This window comes from Pristis pectinata, chromosome 10 (genome assembly GCF_009764475.1).
Source record: "Pristis pectinata isolate sPriPec2 chromosome 10, sPriPec2.1.pri, whole genome shotgun sequence".
Classification (NCBI taxonomy): Eukaryota; Metazoa; Chordata; class Chondrichthyes; order Rhinopristiformes; family Pristidae; genus Pristis; species Pristis pectinata.
This window is the reverse complement of record NC_067414.1, coordinates 27,612,316-27,632,626: the sequence shown is the minus strand read 5'-3', so window position 1 is coordinate 27,632,626 and position 20,311 is coordinate 27,612,316. Positions and strand designations below refer to the sequence as shown.

At 45.1% G+C, this 20,311-nt stretch overlaps 1 protein-coding gene across 1 annotated transcript in view; it reads left to right on the top strand.

Moving 5' to 3' along the window:
• Positions 1-20,311, top strand: part of ibtk (inhibitor of Bruton agammaglobulinemia tyrosine kinase) — a 109,209-nt gene that overhangs the window by 65,227 nt on the left and 23,671 nt on the right. Inside the window, exons 19-21 of the mRNA XM_052025105.1 lie at positions 1,762-1,822; positions 8,078-8,202; positions 19,691-19,803. Coding sequence (XP_051881065.1) covers positions 1,762-1,822; positions 8,078-8,202; positions 19,691-19,803 — 299 coding nt within the window. The remainder of the gene's footprint in view (positions 1-1,761; positions 1,823-8,077; positions 8,203-19,690; positions 19,804-20,311) is intronic.

The window sequence follows — 20,311 nt, the reverse complement described above, 5'->3', positions numbered from 1 at the left end:
ATTGGTTAGACATGACCTACCATGCACAAAGTCACATCGACTATCCCTAATCAGGCCCTGTCTATCCAAATACTTGTATATCTTGTTCCTTAGAATACCTTCCAATAATTTATCCGTGACTGATGTCAGGCTCACCAGCCTATGAATATCCCAGCTTATTCTTAGAGCCTTTCTTGAACAACAACAACATTAGCTATCCTCCAGTCCTCTGGCACCTCACCCGTGGCAAAGGATGTTTTAAATATCTCTGCCAGGGCCCCTGCAATTTCTGCACTAGTCTCCCACAAGGTCCGAGGGGACACCTTGTCAGGCCCTTGATATTTAATTCACCTCATGACAGGTAGCACCTCATCTTCCATAATCCAGATACGGTCCATGACCTCACTACTCTTTTGCCTCAGTTCTTTAATCTATGTGGCTGTCTCCAGAGTAAATATGGATGCAAAAAATCCATTTAAGATCTTCCCCCATCTCTTTTGGCTCCATGCATAAATGACCACACTGATCTTTAAGAGAACCTATTTTGTCTCTTGCTACCCTTCTGCTCTTAATATGGTGATAGAAACACGTGGGGTTCTCTTTCACCTTGTCTGCCAGACCAACCTCACGTCCTCTTTTTGCCCTCCTGAGTTCTCTCAAGTGTTCTCTTGCATTTCTTATACTCAAGCACCTCATTTGATCCTAACTGCCTGCACCTGATATGCACCATCTTTTTCTTTACCAGGGCCTCAATATCTCTCGATAACCAGGCTTCCCTAAACCTGTTAGCCTTGTTTTTTATTCTAACAGGAACATATTCTGTATTGGTTTTTTACTGTCACTTGTACCAAGGTATAGTGAAAAGCTTGTCTTACAAACCGATCATACAGGTTAATTCATTACACAGTGCAGTTACATTGAGTCAGTACAGAGTGCATTGATGTAGTACAGGTAAAAACAATAACAGTACAGAGTGAAGTGTCACAGCTACAGAGAAATTCTCAGTCTGTACTCTCAATATTTCACTCTTGAAGGCCTCTCACTTACCAAGCATCTCTTTGCTGGAAAACGGCCTATCCCAATCGTAGTGTAGCGGTGAGCGTAACGCTTTCCAGCACCAGCGCCCCGGGTTCAAATCCGGCCACTGTCTGTAAGGAGATTGTACGTTCTCCCCGTGTCTGTGTGGGTTTCCTCTGGGTGCTCTGGCTTCCTCCCACATTCCAGGTTAGGAAGTTGTGGGCATGCTATGTTGGTGCTGGAAGCGTGGCGACACTTGCAGGCTGCCCCCAGAACACTACGCAAAAAGATGTACATCGAAACACAGTGAAATACATGTGACTTATAAAGATATCTTATCAGATCCCTTCTGATGCCATTAAAGTTCAGAACCTCAACCTGAGGACCAGTCCTATCCTTCTCCATAATTATCTTGAAATTAATGGAATTATGATCACTTGATCCAAAGTGTTCCCCAGCACACATTTCTGTCACCTGCCCTGTCTCATTCCCTATCTTATTCCCTCTCATTCTCTATCTCGTTCATCTATCTTAAGATTGTACAGTTCCTTCCCGTGCTTCACTTTGTTAGAGCCAAATAAAATTGGTTAAGTGAGATGCTGTTTTAAATACAAATGGTTCAGATTTAATTTTGATTTTGTTTCTAAAATTGTTTTAAGCCATTAAGCTGTAACTTGAATAAGAAGTGACTTTGACCTAAACATGCAAACTGAAGGCTTACAAGAAAGAAGAGTATTGAGAATAGCTACTGGTTTTTAATTTCAGATCTCTGGATATTCTCAGTGATGAAGTGCTGAAGGAACTGTCAATTGCTTATCGAAATATGGTAAGAATTTTTAGATCTTCCGGAGATAGAAGTGAGTGAACCACATGAAAATCTCAATACTTTTCTGAATTGAACTGGGGTAACATCTAGTCTTGTTAGAAAAATGAATGTGGAAATGTATCTTCTCATACGAGACCTAAATTCAGAACCAAAATGCAGTCAAGTTGCATTATTATGTTGTCTTTTAGTTTCACTAACTTCCCTAGTACATTTTAATACTACTTTTCTTAAGTTCCTTATTCTTACTAGATGCTTCTTTGGTATTCCTGGCTGATTTTTTTTGGGTTGTTTCCTGTGAAGACAAAGTACTTATTTAAATCCTTTGCCATTTCTTTATTCCCCCTTGAATTCTCCTATCTCTAAAGGGTCCACATTTGACCTCGGTAGCTTTTTCCATTTTACAAACTATAGGAACACTCACAATCCATTTGTATGTTTCTCGCTGGTTTACTTTCATGTTGTATCTTCCCTTTCTTTATAGATTTTTGGTCCTCCTTTGCTGAGGTCTGAAATACTCCCAATCTTCAGATCTTTTGCTATTTCTAGCAACTTTATATGCCTCTTCCATGGATTTAAGACTATCTTTAATTTTTCCTGTCAGTCACGGCAGATTTATTTTCTTGTTTGGGCTTTTGTACTTTAAAGGATGATTATCTTGCAAATGATGTATTAATAATAAAACGTCAATAATCCTCTATTCAACCATTTGGAAATCCCAGTGATTCAGCATCTTTCTCACTAAGTGATTTTTGCATTCACCAGGACCCTGCTTCTTTGAGCCCTGTTTTACCACGCTTTTTTCCAGCTCGGGGCCATAGTAATCATGTTCCCTGACCACTTACTGGGGCCCTGGTTCCCATACTCCCTTCAAACTTACCATGTTCAGAAAAGGTACTATGTAATATCTTTTAAGATAAGTATAACATCTAACAAAATAATAAAATAACATCCAACAGTCTGGAAAATCTGCACCAAAGTCCTGTGCATGCTAGATTAATGTTTTACTGTATTTCTTTAAATGCTAGTTGTGGCCTGTTTGCTTTCATACCTTTTTAATCTAATTTCCTAATCAACGAAACTCAATATTCATAATTACAATTTGGTGACCTGTAAATAACTTCTACCAACTTTTCTTAGTTCCATCCAAACTGATTCTAATTCAACATTTTGATTGTAAATAAAAATCCAAAGAAGGTGGAAATAAGAAATAAAAACAAAGTTCTGGAAACACTTTGCAGTTTGGGCATTATCTGTGGAAACGTTAAAGTTTTAGGTCTGAGACTTTTTGTCAGAACATATACTATTCTACATTTTTGATTGACAAACCAAGATTATTTCCCACTGCTATAATTGATCTTGTCCCTTTTATTAATTGTGCTATGCCACCTTATTTTCCTTTTTGCCTTTTTTATCATAAATTGAGTACTTTTCAACTGTAGGTAATTGTATACTAGGAAGATACAATAGCTAGTTTGCACACTCAAGTTCCTACAAACATTAGAACGGAAGAATACAAGAAAAGGTGGTAAGATTAGGGCATCTGGCTCCTGTAGCCTGTTCTACCATTCATCATAGCTGAGCTATTTAGTGTCATTTCCCAGCAATATCCCTATATCCCTTGATTCTCTTAATGTTCAAAAAACATTTGTTTTGAATGAATGCAATCATTGAGTCTTCACAGGCCTCCAACGTAAAGAATTCCAAAGGTGCACCATCCTCTCACTGAAAAGAAATTATCCTCATGTCAGTCCTTAAACAGCCTGCCCCTTATTTCGAAACAGTGGCCTATAGTCCCAGACTCCTCAACCAGGGGAACCCTCTTCCCTGCATCTGGTCTGTCAAGCTCTTTAAGGACTTTGTATGTTTTAGTTAGATCTCTTTTCATTCATCTAAACTTTAAAGTGTTTGTAGTCCTCCTGTGGTAAATCAGCCATCCCTGGAACCAGTCTAGCAAATCTTTAGTGCACTCCCCCTATACTAAATGCATCCTTGCATGGGTAAGGAGATCAAAACTGTATATGATGCTCCAGGGACAGTCTCACCAAGGCCTTTGACAATTACGATAACACTTTCTACTCCTGTATTCAAATTCTCTCATAATAGTCTAACATAACATTTCCCTCTTGCTTGCTGCACCTGGTCTTCAGTAACTTGTGTACAAACATACTTGGGTCTCTTTGAACATCAGTGCTACCCAATTGCTTATCATTTAACAAATATATTGAATTCCAACTGCAGTGTTCTTGCCCACTCGCTCAGCTTGTCCATGTCCCAGTGAAGCATCCTTCCATCTTCCTCAGCCATAGGAGGATTCATAATTGCTCAATGGTAGGAAGCAGAGGGTGATAGTGGAAGGTTGTTTCTTGTACTGGAGGCCTTGACTAGTGGTGTGTTACAGGGACCAGTGTTGGGACCTTTATTGTTCGTTATGTGTATAAATGATTTGGATGAGAATGTACAAGGCATGGTTAGTAAGTTTGCAGATGATACTAAAATAGGTGATATCATAAGCAGTGAAGAAAGTTATCAAATTATAGGGGATCTTGATCAGCTAGGTAAGTGGGCCAAGGATTGGTAAATGGCTTTCAATTCAGATAAGTGTAAGGTGTTGCAGTTTGAGAAGCCAAACCAGGGTAAGACTTGTACAGTGAACTGTAGGGCCGTGGGGATTGTTGTGGAACAGAAGGACCTAGGAATGCAAGTACATAGTTCACCGAAAGTGGTGTCACGGGTAGATTGGGCAGTGAAGGTGTTTGGCACACTGGCCTTTGTCGGTCATGGTATTGAGTATAGGAGTTGAGACATGTTGCAGTTGTATAAGACGTTGGTGAGACCACACGAAGTGTTGTGTACAGTTTTGATCATCCCATTATAGTAAGGGCATCATTAAGCTGGAAAGAATGCAAAGATGATTTACAAGAATGTTGCCAAGACTCTGGCCTGAGTTATAGGGAGAGGTTGGGCAGGCCAGGGCTATATTCCTAGGAGCATAGGAGACTGAAGTGACGTTAGAGGTGTACAAAATCATGAGGGGCATAGACAGGGTGAATGCACACAGTCTTCCCCCCCAGGGAAAGGGTATCAAAAACTAGAGGGCACAGGTTTAAGGTGACAGGGAAAAGGTTTAAAGGGACCTGAGGTGCAACTCTTCACGCAGAGGGAAGTGTGTATATGAAATGAGCTGCCAGAGAAAGTGGTTGAGGCAATTACAATAACATTTAAAAGATATTTGGATAAGTACATTGAGAAAGGTTTGGAGGGATATGGGTCAAAACTGAGCAAATGGAGAAACTTAGGTGGGCATCTTGGTCAGCATGGATGAGTTGGGCTGAAGGGCTTGTTTCCATGCTGTATTACTCTTTTGAGCCTGTGATGCATAGTATTATCAGCAAATTTAGAAATGTGTTTTGTCCCTTCAGCCAAAATATTATTGTGAAAAGTTTGGGGCAGTTATCGATCCCTGTGGTACCCCATCAGTAACAGCCTGTCATGCTGAGAATAGTTGTTTTTTCTCACTCTTTGCTTTGTCCAGTAACGAATTCTCATGTGTTCCAACTTTGATCAAACTCCTGTGGAGAACCTTGTGGAACCGCTTCTCAAACTCCAAGTACACCATATCCAGTGGTTCTCCTTATCAATTCTACTAGTGACATCCTCAATGAATTTCAGATTAGTCAAAGAACTATTATTTGAGCGTGATTTTCCTTTCATAAATCCATGTTGAGTCTGCTTTCAAAGCTCTGAGACGTAAATCACAGGGTCTTTGGAATTCCCTCAGTGTTAATAACCAAGCTTCAAACTATGGGCCTCTGTCCCTCCCTCTGCAACTGGATCCTCAACTTCCTTACAAGGAGACCACAGTCAGTGAGGATCGGCGATAACATTTTCTCCTCACTGACTATCAACACAGTTGCATTTCAAGGATGTGTGCTTAGTCCCCTGCTCTCATCTCTCTACACTCATGACTGTGTGGCTACGCACGGCTCAGACACCATTTATAAACTTGCCGATGACACTACTGTTGGTAGAATCTCAGATGGAGATGAAGAAGCTTACAGGAGTGAGATAGATCAGCTGGTTGAGTGGTGTCACAACAGCAACCTCGCACTGAACGTCAGCAAGACCAAGGAACTGATTGTGGACTTCAGGAAGGGGAAGTAGGAGAACACACACCAGTCTTCATTGAGGGGTCAGTGTTGGAAAGGGTGAGCAGCTTCAAGTTCCTGGGTGTCAACATCTCAGAGGATCTATCCTGGGCCCAACAGGGTGCAATCATGAAGGCACACCAGAGGCTCTACTTCATCAGAAGTTTGAGGAGATTTGGTATGTCACCAAAGACTTATGAATTTCTGTAGATGTACAGTAGAGAGCATTCTGACTGGTTGCATCACAGCTTGGTATGGAGCCTCCAATGCACTGGATTGCAAGAGGCTGCAGAGGGTAATAGACTCAGACAGCTCCATCATGGGCACCATCCTCCCCACCACTGAAGACATCTTCAAGAAGGTGGCATCCATCATTAAGCATCCTCACCATCCAGGACAAACCCTCTTCCTGTTAATACCATTGGCGAGGATATAGAGGAGCCAGAAGACCTATACTCAATGATTCAGGAACAGCTTCTTCCCCTCTGCCATCAGATTTCTGAATGATCCCTGAACGCTACCTCATTATTCCTTTTTTTTGCTCTACTTATTATTTTTGTAATTTATAGATTTTTTTTGTCTTTGCACTGTACTGCTGCTGCAAAACAACAAATTTCACATATGTCAGTGATGATCAATCTGATTCTGATTTATCAACTTTCATGTTCACCAGCCTTTTTAGTCAAAAAAAAATACTAATACCTGGTACCTTCAATTCCTTGATTCTCTAATATATCTGGCAGGTTTTGTGTGTTGTTGACTTCAGTGAAGATGGGTGCAAAGTAATTGGTTAATCTCTCTGCCATTTCCTTATTCCCCATAACTCCTTCTGTCTCTGCCTGTAAAGGGCAACACTTGCCCTCGTTGGTCTTTCTACAAGAGTTCTTACATTCTGTTTTTCTTTGCAGACGACACAAAAGTTGGTGGTGGTGTGGATAGTGTGGAGGATTGTTGAAGATTGCAGAAGGACATTGATAGGATGCAGAGCTGGGCTGAGAAGTGGCAGATGGAGTTCAATCCGGAGAAGTGTGTGGTGGTACACTTTGAAAGGACAAACTCCAAGGCGGAGTACAAAGTTAATGGCAGGATTCTGGGTAGTGTGGAGGAGCAGAGGGATCTGGGGATTCATATCCACAGATCCCTGAAAGTTGCCTCACAGGTGGATAGGGTAGTTAATAAAGCTTATGGGATGTTAGCATTCATAAGTCGTGGGATCAAGTTTAAGAGCTGCGAGTAAATGATGCAGCTCTACAAAACTCTGGTTAGACCACACTTAGAGTACTGTGTCCAGTTCTGGTCGCCTCATTATAGGAAAGATGTGGAAAGTGTTGGAAAGGGTGCAGAGGAGATTTACCAGGCTGCTGCCTGGATTAGAGAGTATGCATTATGAGGAGAGACTAAGGGAGCTAGGGCTTTACTCTTTGGAGAGAAGGAGGATGAGGGGAGACATGAGAGAGGTATACAAAATATTAGGAGGAATAGATAGAGTAGACAGCCAGCGCCTCTTTCCCAGGGCACCAATGCTCAATACAAGAGGGCCTGGCTTTAAAGTAATGGGTGGGAAGTTCAAGGGAGATATCAGAGGAACGTTTTTTTACCCAGAGAGTGGTTGGGGCATGGAATGCGCTGCCTGGGGTGGTGGTGGAGGCAGGTACATTGGTCAAATTCAAGAGATTGCTAGATAAGCATATGGAGGAATTTAAAATAGAGGGATATGTGAGAGAAAGGGGTTAGGTAGTCTTAGGTGAGGTTTAGAGGTCGGCACAACATTGTGGGCCGAAGGGCCTGTATTGTGCTGTACTGTTCTATGATTCTTTCTCACCAATCAGTTCTTACCTTATGCTTTGTCTTTATCAATTTGTTCCTCCTTTGTTTGGCCTCAAAATGCTCCCAATCTTCAGGCCTATAGTTTCTCCTGGCAACTTTATAAGCCTCTTGCTTGATATAACACTTGAATTTCTCTCATCAACCATGGGTAGATCACTTTGAGGCTTTTATGACTTGTGTATTTTGGTAGATAAAACCACAATACTTTACTACATTTATAGAATTTGCTTTTTATATTTGTTCAAAAGCTGAGTTTTGAAACTTCTGACTTTTAAAATTACAGATTCCAGCAATGCAAAAAAGAATTATCACTCCCTATCCAGATGGTCCGGATATCAGTTTTCTGGGCGAAGGGATTGATGACTGTGCGACCAGCAAAATTGAATTGGACATTGAGCAACCTTCCAAGTAGGTGGCTGTACTGCCTTGGTTGAAATGATTTGTTTTCCTTTATCTTCTGTACTATCCAAAAAAGAAAAATGTTACTGTATTTCAATCCTGATAGTTTGAGTACTGGTAAATCTTTTTAAGTAGCAGGTTTGCACATGCATTGAAAATGCTTGCATCAAAGGTCACCCTGCAGTACTGGCTTAAATTGTTGGACACTTTGTAAAGCTGCCATTGTGCAAAATCATCTGTTAGGTTTGTGGTTTTGGAATCCTCATGCTGTTGTAAGGGGATAATTGGTGTCTGAAGACAGCAATGAAAAAAAGGCTGTGAGATAGTGTGGTTAACTTCTGAGTGAAATGAAATCCACCTGATGGAGCTGGGGAAGTTAACCAGGGGAATAAAGCTAGGAGGTGTGGTGAATATGTTGGATCTGGAAGGGTAAAAAGAAAATTCAGCCCTATGATCCTGTCTTGCCATTCAATTAGATCGTGCCTGAGCAGTATTCCCCATGGCTCAGTTTGTAATAATTTTGCCACCAAGAATATCAAGTTGCAATCCACTAACTTCAGCACTGAAATCTAGGTTGACACTCCCTCATAGTACTGAGAGAACTATTGCACTATTGGAGGTACCAACTTTCAGATGACGAGGGTGGCATAGAGGTGCAGCTGGTAGAGCTGTTGCCTCAGCTCTAGTGACCTGGGTTCAATTCTGATCTCTGGTGCTGCCTGTGTGGAGTTTGCACATTCTCCCTGTGACTATGTAGGTTTCCTCCAGGTTTTGTCATACATTTCAAAAATGTGCTGGTTGGTAAGTTAATTGGCCAGTGTAAATTACCCTTAGTATGTTAATGAGTTGGTAGAATCTGGGGAGCAACTTGCAGAGAATGTGGGGAGAATTAGTGTAAAACTGGAGGCTTGATGGTCAGCTCAGATGTGATGGGCTGAAGGGTGTTTCTCCATTGCTATATTTCTTTGATGCTTTGACAATGGACCAGATGCTTTGAGAGCCTGTTCACAGCAGCAGATAGTGATCCAGATTTTGCTGCTCATTGGTTCACCTATTGTCCTGAACTTGCCTCCTCCATGAAGCCAAACTTGGTGGCCAAGAGCCCCCGGACGTGACTGGTGAAACTGGGCCTCAAATGATGTAATTGGCTCACATGGGAGGATACGATAAGCACAGCCCACAAAACTGGTAGAAAACCTTTAATAGATAGCGAAGTCACACCTTTGGGATGTGGGAGAAAACTGGAGCATCTGGAGGAAACCCAAGGAATCACAAGGAGAATGTGCAAACTCCATACAGATAGCATCGGAGGTCAGGATTGAACCAAGCTTGATGGAGCTGTATAGCACAGCTCTACCAGTTGGCCAGTGTGCTGTGCACTTTTGAAATGTTTGTGTCCCTGAAAATGTTTTCACAATAATATCACCAAAACCTTAAAATTCTGTTAAATAAAACATTACAGCAAGCACAATTTAACAAAGCATAATGTACCTTATTTTTTCACCTTTTTCCTCGCAGCTGTAAAACTGAAATGAAGGTCTAATCTGATGCAGGATTTGAGCACAGATTTCCCTTACATAAGTGTTGGGGAATCTCAGTGCGTTATTGCTTTTGGACTCTTATTGAATCCAGCATTTTCAGTGTGCTGACAGAACTCCCCCTGGAATCTGATAAGTTTGTAACTTTCTTCTCTAGGTCACATGGGGGGGGGATGTAAATGCTGAAAGATTGCCATGTAACTTGGCATTTAGCAGCAGTAAGTATTGATGATTTGTTCGTACTCTAGCGGCTGCTACCGTGATGTGAGAATAAAGACACGAGTCTGCAAGCTGTAGAACAAGACTGATTTATTTACCTGCCTTGCGCGGGCCTTTTAAGCGGCGTGGTTCCCACCCTCCGAAAACGGAAATGACGTACACGCTATGTCATCAAAACTTTTCACGCACGCGACTTCTCCCCCGTCGCTTGGGGAAGACGAAGGCCCAGTGCCATCTTGGGCCTCGCTGCTCCGACGACGCACACCCCGACCACCGAGCCGGTTCGCTTGTGTGGACGGTGAGTCGCCACACAACCTCCCCACCCCCCAGAACTGGCGATACGGTCCCCAAAGTTCACGGGCTGTGCTAGCCGTTGCTTGGGTGGTCAGCCTCTGCGTCACGGTGTTGGGATGTCGACCGGTTGTTGTAGGTCTAAATGGGCCGGTTTGAGGTGGTCCGTCGTGAAAACTTCTTCCTTGCCCCCAATGTCCAAAGTAAAGGTGGACCCATTATTTCTGATGACCCGGAACTGCCCCTCATATGGTCATTGCAACGGTGCCTGTGCTGTGCCCCTGTGAACGAAAACGAACTTAGTCTCGTAGTTCCTTGGGCACACAGGATGGGGACTGACCATGTCACGAAGTGGGAATCGGTGCCAAGCTGCCGAGCCTCTCGCACAGTCTTCCTAGGACTGCCGCGGGTTATTCCTCTTGCTCCCTAAGGGCGGGTATGAACTCCCCTGGGACGACCAGGGGAGTTGTCCACGAGTTCAGCTGATGAAGCGTGGAGATCCTCCTTGGGGGCAGTGCGTATGCCGAGCAGGTCCCAAGGAAGTTCGTCGACCCAGTTAGGACCTTTCAGGCAGGTCATCAGGGCTGATTTCAGATGGCGGTGAAACGTTCCACCAACCCATTTGACTGAGGGTGGTAGGCCGTGGTGGTGTGCAGCTGCGTTCCTAGCATGTTCGCTAGTGCAGACCATAGGCTGGAGGTAAACTGGGCGTCTCTCTCTGAAGTGATGTGGGCCGGAACACCAAAGTGCGAGACCCAAGTTGTGAGCAGCGCCTGGGCGCGGGAATCGGTCGTGATGTCTGAAAGGGGGGTTGCCTCTGGCCACCTCGTGAACCGGTCCACGACGGTAAGGAGGTACCGGGCTCCTCTTGAAACAGGCAGGGGACCAACGAGGTTGATGTGAATGTGGTTGAACCTGCTACGGGTAGGCTCAAACTGCTGTGGCGGGACCTTGGTGTGTCGTTAGATTTTTGATGTCTGGCAGTGCGGACAGGTCTTGGCGCACTCACTGACCTGTTTGTGCAGGCTGTGCCAGACGAACTTGCTGGCGACTAGTCGGACAGTCGATCTGATGGACGGGTGCGCCAACCCGTGTACCGAGTCGAAAACGTGTTTCCGCCAGGCTGCAGGAACTATAGGGCGGGGCTGACCTGTTGTGACGTCGCATAGGAGGGTCCGTTGTCCTGGGTCAACTATGAAATCTTGGAGCTGCAGGCCTGAGACTGCCGGTTCTGTAGCTGGGCAGCTCGTCGTCGGCTTGCTGTGCGTCAGCCAGGGCCGCGTAGTTTATACCCAGGGACAGGCTGTGGATGGTCGGTCTGGAGAGCGTGTCAGCAAAGACATTGTCCTTTCCGGAGACATGTTGGATATCTGTTGTGAACTCGAAAATGTAGGACAGATGTCGCTGCTGGCGGGCTGACCAGGGATCGGAGACCTTAGAGAAGGCGAAAGACAATGGCTTGTGGTCAGTGAAAGCGGTGAAAGGCCTGCCTTCTTAAAAAGTACAGGAAATGCTGGATCGCCAGGTACAGCGCTAGAGGTTCTCGATCAAAGGCGCTGTATTTAAGTTCGGGTGGCCTAAGGTGCCTGCTGGAAAACGCCAAGGGTTGCCAACGGCCTTCAATTAGTTGTTCCAGTACCCCACCGACCGTGGTGTTAGATGCGTCCACCGTGACAGCGGTTGGGACGTCTGTCCTGGGGTGTACCAGCATCACGGCGTCTGCTAGGGCTTCTTTGGCCTTAACGAAGGCAGCCGCAGCCTCATCGTTCCAGGCGATGTCCTTTCCCTTGCCAGACATCAGCGAGAACAAAGGGTGCACGATACGGGCTGCTGCAGGGATGAAACGATGGTAAAAGTTGACCATCCCAATGAGCTCCTGCAGGCCTTTGACCATGTTGGGACGGGCAAAATGGCAGATAGCGTCTACCTTGGCGGGTAGGGGTGTTGCTCCCTCGCTGGTGATTCTGTGGCCAGGAAAATCGATAGAGTTGAGGCCGAATTGGCACTTAGCTGGGTTGATAGTGAGGCCGAAATCACTGAGGCGGGAGTACAGTTGGCAGAGGTGGGAAAGGCGTTCTTGGCGGTTACGGCTGGCGATGAGAATGTCATCTAAGTAAATGAACACTAAGTCCAGGTCGCGGCCTACTGCGTCCATCAGCTGCTGGAAGGTCTGCTCAGCGTCCTAAGGCCGAACGGCATTCGAAGAGGCCGAACGGAGTCATGAGTGCAGTTTTGGGGACGTCGTCAGGGTGGTCCGGGATTTGGTGGTATCCCCGGACAAGGTCCACCTTGGAGAAAGGTTTGCTGCGAAGTCCTGGATATGAGGGACGGGGTGGTGGCGTTGTCGTTCAGCCTGCGGTAGTCGCCGCAGGGCCTCCACCTGCTGGTGGCTTTGGGAACCATGTGCAGGGGGGAGGCCCAGGGGCTGTCTGACCTGCGAACGATCCCCAGCTCCTCCGTGCGGTGGAACTCTTCCTTTGCCAGGCGGAGCTTGTCTGGAGGTAGTCGTCGTGCTTGGGCATGAAGGGGTGGCCCTGTGGTAATGATGTGATGCCGCACCCCGTGTTTGGGCATCGAATTTATAAACCGAGGTGCCAAAACCGATGGGAACTCGGCTAGGAGCTTGGTGAACTCGTTGCCAGACAGGGAAACTGAGTCCAGGCGCGGGGCTGGTAGTCTGGCTTCTCCCAGGGAGTAGGTTTGGAAAGTTCTGGAGTGCACTAGCTGCTTCCCTCGCAGGTTGACTAACAGGCTGTGGGCCTGAAGGAAATCGGCTCCCAGGAGCGGCTGGGTGACAGCAGCAAGGATAAAGTTCCAGGTAAAACGGCTGTCGCCGAATTGTAATTGAACTGTATGGGTACTGAAAGTTTGTATCATTGTGCTGTTTGCGGCTTTGAGTGCAGGACCCTGTTGCCTGCTACGAGTGTCATGGCCGGTCGGTGGCAAAACACTGACCTCTGCTCCAGTATCGACGAGGAAATGACACCCGGACTGCTTGTCCTAAGCGAATAGGAGGTTGTGTTGGTGGGCAGCCGCCGTAGCCATCAGTGGTGGCTGGCCCTGACGTTTCCCTGAAACTTGCAGGGTGGGCGGCACCGACGGGCCTCCGCGCCCCACCTCTGATGGTAGAAACAGAGCTGGTCGCCAGTGTTGTTGTCTGTGTTTCTGAGGTGTGGTCGCTCGCGAACGATCCCCAGCTCCTCCGTGCGGTGGAACTCCTCCTTCGCCAGGCGGAGCTTGCCTGGAGGTAGTTGTCGTGCTCGGGCGTGAAAGGGTGGTCCTGTCGTAGTGATGTGGTGCCGCACCCCGTGTTTGGGCATCGAATTTGTGAACTGAGGTGCCAGAACCAATGGGAACTCGGCTAGGAGCTTGGTGATTTTGTTGCCAGACTGGGAAACGGAGTCCAGGCGTGGGGCTGGTAGGCTGGCTTCTCCCAGAGAGTAAGTTTGGGAGGTTCTGGTGTGCACTAGCCATTTCCCTCGTAGGTTGACTAACAGGCTGTGGGCCTGGAGGAAGTCGGCTCCCAGGAGTGGCTGGGCGACGGTGGCAAGGGTAAAGTTCCAGGTAAAACGGCTGTCGTTGAATTGTAATTGGATTGTTCGTATTGTTGTGCCGTTTGTGGCTTTGAGGGCGGGTCCCTGTTTCCTGCTGCGAGTGTCGCGGCTGGTTGGAGGTAAAACACTGACCTCTGCTCCAGTATCGACAAGGAAACGACGCCCGGACTGCTTGTCCCAAACGAATAGGAGGCTGTGTTGGTGGCCAGCTGCCATAGCCATCAGCGGTGGCTGGCCCTGGCGTTTCCCTGAAACTTGCAGGGTGGGTGGCATCGGGCCTCTGCGCCCCACCTCTGATGGTAGAAACACAGCTGGTCGTCAGTGTCATCGTCTGTGTTTCTGGGTGTGGTCGCTCGGTTGCTGGGACTGGTTTAGGTAGGCGTTGGACACGCGGTCAGGCGATTTGGCCGATGGACGAACCGCTCTCGCGTTTGGCCCTCCACAGGACATCTGCCTGTGAGGCTACCTCACGTGGGTTGCTGAAGTCGGTGTCAGCCAACAGCAGGTGAATGTCGTCGGGCAGCTGTTCGAGGAAGGCCTGCTCCAACATCAGGCAGGACTTGTGTCCCTCAGCCAAGGCCAGCATCTCGTTCATCAGGGCCGATGGAGATCTGTCCCCCAGGCCGTTGAGATGAAGCAGGCGGGTGGCGCGGTCACGACTGGAGAGGCCGAAGGTCGGAATGAGAAGGGCCTTCAAAGCCAGGTACTTATCTTCCTCCGGAGGAGACTGGGCGGCTGTCTCCTGGTCCAGGGAGGTGACCACGTGGTAGTACCGTGTGGAGTCGGAGGTGATCTGCTGCAGATGGAACTGGGCTTCGGCCTGGTCGAACCACACGTGGGGCCGAAACGTCCAAAAGGTGGGCAGCTTGAGTGCCACTGTGTTGGCTGCTGCATTGTCGGTCATTGTGTGGGTCCAAAATCTGTTTGGACTGTCGGGGTCACCAACGTAGCGGCTGCTACTGCGATGCGAGAATAAAGACACGAGTCTGCAAGCTGTAGAATGACTGATTTATTTACCCGCCTTGCGCGGGCCTTTTAAGTGGTGCGGTTCTCACCCTCCGAAAACGGAAATGACGTACGCACTACGTTATCAAAACTTAACGCGCGTGCAGGTCCTCCCCGTCGCTTGGGGAAGATGGAGGCCCAGTGCCATCTTGGGCCTCGCCACTCCTTGCGCGGACGATGAGTCGCCACAGTACTGTGATCAGTACATGGCCTATGCATTACGTGTTACATAGGAACATAGTGATTTACTACTTTTAAAAAGAAAAGCTGATTATGAGTAGTATGTAACATGTCATAAATGTGTAATGTTGGAATATTTACGCTGTTTGATACCTTTGCAACTGCATCTGGATAGGAGCCATGAACATTCGATTGTTTTATTGACTCAGATACATTATTGCTAATGATTTCTGTTTGAACATGCATAGCACTCTTTAGGAAATATGATAATGTTTTAGGAAGTTAAGGTAGTTTCAAATTTAGATCAGCTGAGGGAGCAGTGGCATTGTTTAAATTTTATTGGAATCACTGTTTAACTTGAATTAATATCTACTCTGCCATAAGTCACACAGATTCAGGGTTGAATTCTTATCAAAAAGATGTGTACGGATAGATAAGTTTCAGATGCATGAAAAAATTAATGTTCTATAAATCTTTTTGTTAATTGAGGCAATCATGGATGTTAAATATGGAGTGCAGTTTTTGACTCTGGATCTGTCTTCAAACGCACTTGCTGCGGGGCTGGGGTTTTTTGACCATGGGAGGAAAATAGCAAGGCGCAGTCTATTGATGCATTTGTGAAGTGTCATTGATTTTCAAAACAGTATTTTGACGCATTCAGAAGTCAGTGCATAGTGACTTGAATATAATGCTGGACACTGCACTGCACCCTTAAAGTTGGTGGTGGGAAAGTAAAAGATGTTTCATAATAGATTAAAAGGGTGGCTATGCTAAAACATTTTTTAAACCGTGATTCTCATGAGAACAGCTAAATGTTGATTCTTTTTAGTTCTTTGATTTTTTTTGAGGGATCCACCTGCTGTTCAAAAGAGCTGAAAACTTATCTATCCCATCTGTGCTGAGGCACTATTACATTATCAGGATATACTTTCCACTTAGAAATTGTATCTTTGTTGCAGATGAAGTTTGTGACACGTACAGTAAAATAACATGCAGGAAAGTGGAAAATGTCCTTGATAAATTGATCTGGTATGATTTACTAATCAATGCCACTAAAACCAGTACAGAGGAGGTTTTCTCAACAGCTAGAGACTGTTAATTATGAGGAAGGATTAGCAAGGCTGGGATTGTGCCCTTTGGAGCAGAAGAGGCTGAAGGAAGATTTAATTGAGGCTTATAAAATTATGTAAGGTCAGCTGTGAATAGGAAGAGCCTATTTACCCCTTGGCAGAGAGTTCAATAACCAGGGAGCGTACGTTTAAGGTATTTGGTAGAAGAATTAGAGGGAAGGTGAGTTGCTTTGCTAAAACAGTTGAGTGGATCAGGTGGAGGGTCTGAAACTAACCATCTGAAAGAATGTTGGAGACAGAAACTCCCGCATCTTAAAAAGGATCTGGATGACCACTTAATGTACCATAGACCACGGGACTGCCAGCGATTTTTATTTATTTTTTTTCTTGAGCATTGCTAGCAAAGCCAGCATTACTTGCCTTGCCTTATTTGTCCTTAGAAGATGTGATGAGCTGTCTTCTTGAACTGCTGCAGTATGTCTGGTGAAGATACTCCCACAGTGCTGTTGTAAAGGGAGTTCCAGGGTCTAGACCCATTAAAAATGAAAGACAATGTGTTTCTAAGTCAGGATGATGTGCGACTTGGAGAGGAACCTCCAGTTGGTGGTGTTCCCATGAACCTACTGCTTTTGTCCTTTCTGATGGTAGAGATCACAAGTTTGGGAGCTACTGTTGGAGGAGCCTGAGTGTATTTTGTAGATGATACACTCTGCAGCCATGTGTGCCAGTGGTGGGTGGATTAAATGTTACTGTTGGTGGATATGGTGCTAATTACTGGCTGCTGTCCTTGTAAAGTTTTTGATCTGGTTATTTGCACTTGGTGAATATTCTATTGCATTCCTGACTTGTACCTTGTTCATGGAAAGGCTTTGGGCTGTCGAGAGGTGAAAAAGCTGCCTCAGATGACTGAGTTTCTGCCCTTGTAGCCCTGATATTTATGTGGTTGGTCCAGTTGAGTTTCTCAATGATGATGCCCCCTCCCCCCTCTGCCCAGAATATTGACAGTGGGGATCTCCGCAATGGTAATGCCATTGAATGTTAAGGTTAGGTGATTAGACTGTCTTGTTGGAGATAATCATTGCCTGGTACTTTTCTCATTGGCTCATGCCTGAACGTTGTCTTGGTCTTGCTGCATTTGCTGAGGAGTTGCAAATGGAATCAAACATTGTGTAATTAGCAGCTAGCATCCCCACTTCTGATCTTATGATGGAAATGATGGTCATTGATGCAACAGGTGGAGATAATTGGGCCTAGGGCACTGCTCTGAGGAGCTCCTGCAGTGTTATCCTGGGTCTGAGATGATTGGCCTCTGACCACCATAATCTTCCATTGTGTTAAGCTATGACCCCCAACCATGAGTGTTTTCCCTTTCGAGGTTTTCCCTTTTTATCAGGGCACCTTGATACCACACTTGGTCATATGCTCTGGTGAAAGGACGATCACACTCGCCTTGCCTCTGGGATTCAGTTCTGTGGTCCATTCTTAGACCAATGCTGTGATGAAGTCCTAGGCCAGTTGGTCCTCTCTTAAGCTTAACTGGGCATTGAGTCGGATATTGGTGCCACTTGACAGTACTGTGAATGATGACTTCCATCACTTGGCTGACGGTTGAGAGTAGACAGATTATATGGAAATTAGCCGTAATGGATTTGTCCTTTTTGTGAACAGGGCGTTCTTGTGTAGCTTTCACTTAGTTGTCATTGTACTTGAACAGCTTGGCTACAGTGTGGCTATTTCTGGAACACAGGTCTTCAGGACTACAGTTGGTTGTTGTCTGGTCCCATAGCCTCTTCTCTATCCAGTGCTCTCAGATGTTTCTTGATATCAAGTAGGGTAAATCAAATTGGCTGATCATGAGCAAATGAAGATAAATTGTCTCCGCAGCACTTTTGGCTGAATACTCTGCAAATGCATCAGCTTTTTCTTTAGCACTCCCATGCTTTTTGTTAACTGATCCTACTGTGCTGGGATTTGAACTAGCAGCTTTCAATTATTAGTCCAGGCCTCTGAATTACTGGTCTGGTAACTTACCAACTGCACCACACAAGTTTACACTAAAAGCTTTTTTACTGGCTAAGATTAACACAATGGCCTCCTTCTGTGCAGTAAGTTTCTGATTCTGTGATTCAGTTAGTTGGTTCCCAAACTGTTTCTTGATTCTTAACCAGCTTTGTACTAAATGCTTTCAAGAACAACTGAAGATGTATTTGATTAGACAAATACATCTGCAATAGAAAACCCCAGAGGTTTTGGGAACAGTATAACAGGCATTTTTTATGTTCAGAAATGTTGGAATGTCAGATCTTCAGGAGTTCTGGTTATTTACACTTGTGTTTGAGGTGTGGGCCAATTGGTTTAGCAGGACTCAGTCCCCAGAAGAAGGCCTTGGGAGATGCATTCATCTTGAGTGGCCAGTGCTAAAAGGATGCTATGCTACTGGCTCTCTGTATTTCTTCCACTGACTTCAGTGAAACTGATTATCAGGAATGGAGTTCAATAGAAGATTAAAACTGTAATGGATATTTAGTGCTACCAAACTATGAAAAATTTCCGGTTCCTTAATCAATGAAGGTAAAGGGCAGTCGTTGAAGATAATTTTTGAGATGGTGCATTTCGTAAGTTTCCTACATATGGTGAAGAGGGATTAAACAGGGTTTCTCCAAAATTAATTGGCTGACCTCTCAGAATTTGGTTTAATGAATTCTGCAGAATACTGTACTGCAGAAAACTCCCCATTATAGGAAGGATGTGGAGGCTTAGGAGAGGGTGCAGAAGAGGTTTACAAGGATGCTGCCTGCATTAGAGGGCATGTGCTACAAGGAGAGGTTGGACAAATTTGGGTTGTTTTCACTGGAGTGGTGGAGGCTGTGAGGGGACCTGAGAGAAGTTTATAAGCTGAGAGGCATAGATGGTGTTGACAGCTGGTGTCTTGTTCCAGGGTTGAAATGTCTAATATTAGAGAGCATACATTTGTGGTTAAGTTCAAAGGAGATGTGCGGGGCAAGTGTTTTTGTTTACAGAGAATGGTGGGTGCCTGGAATGCACTGCCAGCGGTGGTAGTGGAGGCAAATATGATAGAGGCATATAAGAGGCTCTTAGAAAGGTACATGAATATGCAGAGAATGGAGGGATATGGATATTGTGTAGGCAGAAGGAATTAGTTTAGTTAGCCGTTGAATTAGTTCGGCACAACATCATGGGCCAAAGGGCCTGTTCCTGTGCTGTACTGTTCTATGTTCTAATAGATTCCTCCCCTTTTTAAAAAAACTTATCTTCCTTTTTTTATGATGTTTCCAGCTTAGTGAGGCAGCTTTAAAAGTTTATCTAAATTTAGCAATGTGCCTTATTATTAAATGTGCGTAATTGTGATTTGCTCCTTTTACTTGAGGATAACAGTTATCATTGCCTAGTGAGAGATTGGATTATTCAATTTTGTTTCGACTAAATCAGTTAATTAGCCCCCATGTCAAAAACATAAATTGGCACTGTGATGAATAATTTACTTCTGCAAGTTCCGAAAATTAGGTACTTTGCCTTTAAGTATTTAGATGAGAAAGTGTAGAAAAACCTAAATTCTGTCACGTTTTGTGTAAAATCGACATGTGATTTAAACAGGCAAATTAAATCTCTTTTTCTTCAGAGAAAGACTTCTCAAAAAGGCAAAAGCAAAGGCAAAGAAGAAACCGAGACGACGATCTGACAGTTCGGGAGGATATCATTTATCTGATCTCATTCAGAGCCCAACTTCAACAGGTGAGCAAGCCACAGGAAGGAGTCTTTGTAGGAAAGAGTAGTTTTGGATGGGTATTTTTCTGAATGGAAGTCTGTAACAAGTGGTGTGCCACAGAGATAGGTGATGAGACCTTTGTTTGTAATGTGTCAAAATGACTTGGATGAGAATATAGATGGTTTGGTCAGTATGTTTGCAGCTAAGGTGAAAAGTGGTGGAGTCATAGATAGTAAAAATGGTCGCCTAAGGATACAATGGGACATAAATAAGGTGGAAAATTGGGCAGAGCGAAGGCAGATGGAATTTAACCCAGACAAGTGAGGGAAGTCCAAATTCTGGTAGTATGTGTAGAGTAAATGGCAGGGACCTTAGGAGCATTGATATCCAGAGAAACTTTGGGGTGCAAGTCCATAGCTCCTTGAAAGTGGTGACACAGGTAGTGAAAAAGGCATTTGTTATGCCTGCCTTCATAGGTTGAGGCATTGACTGTAAGAGTTGGGATGTCAAGTTGCAGCTGTACAAAACATTGGT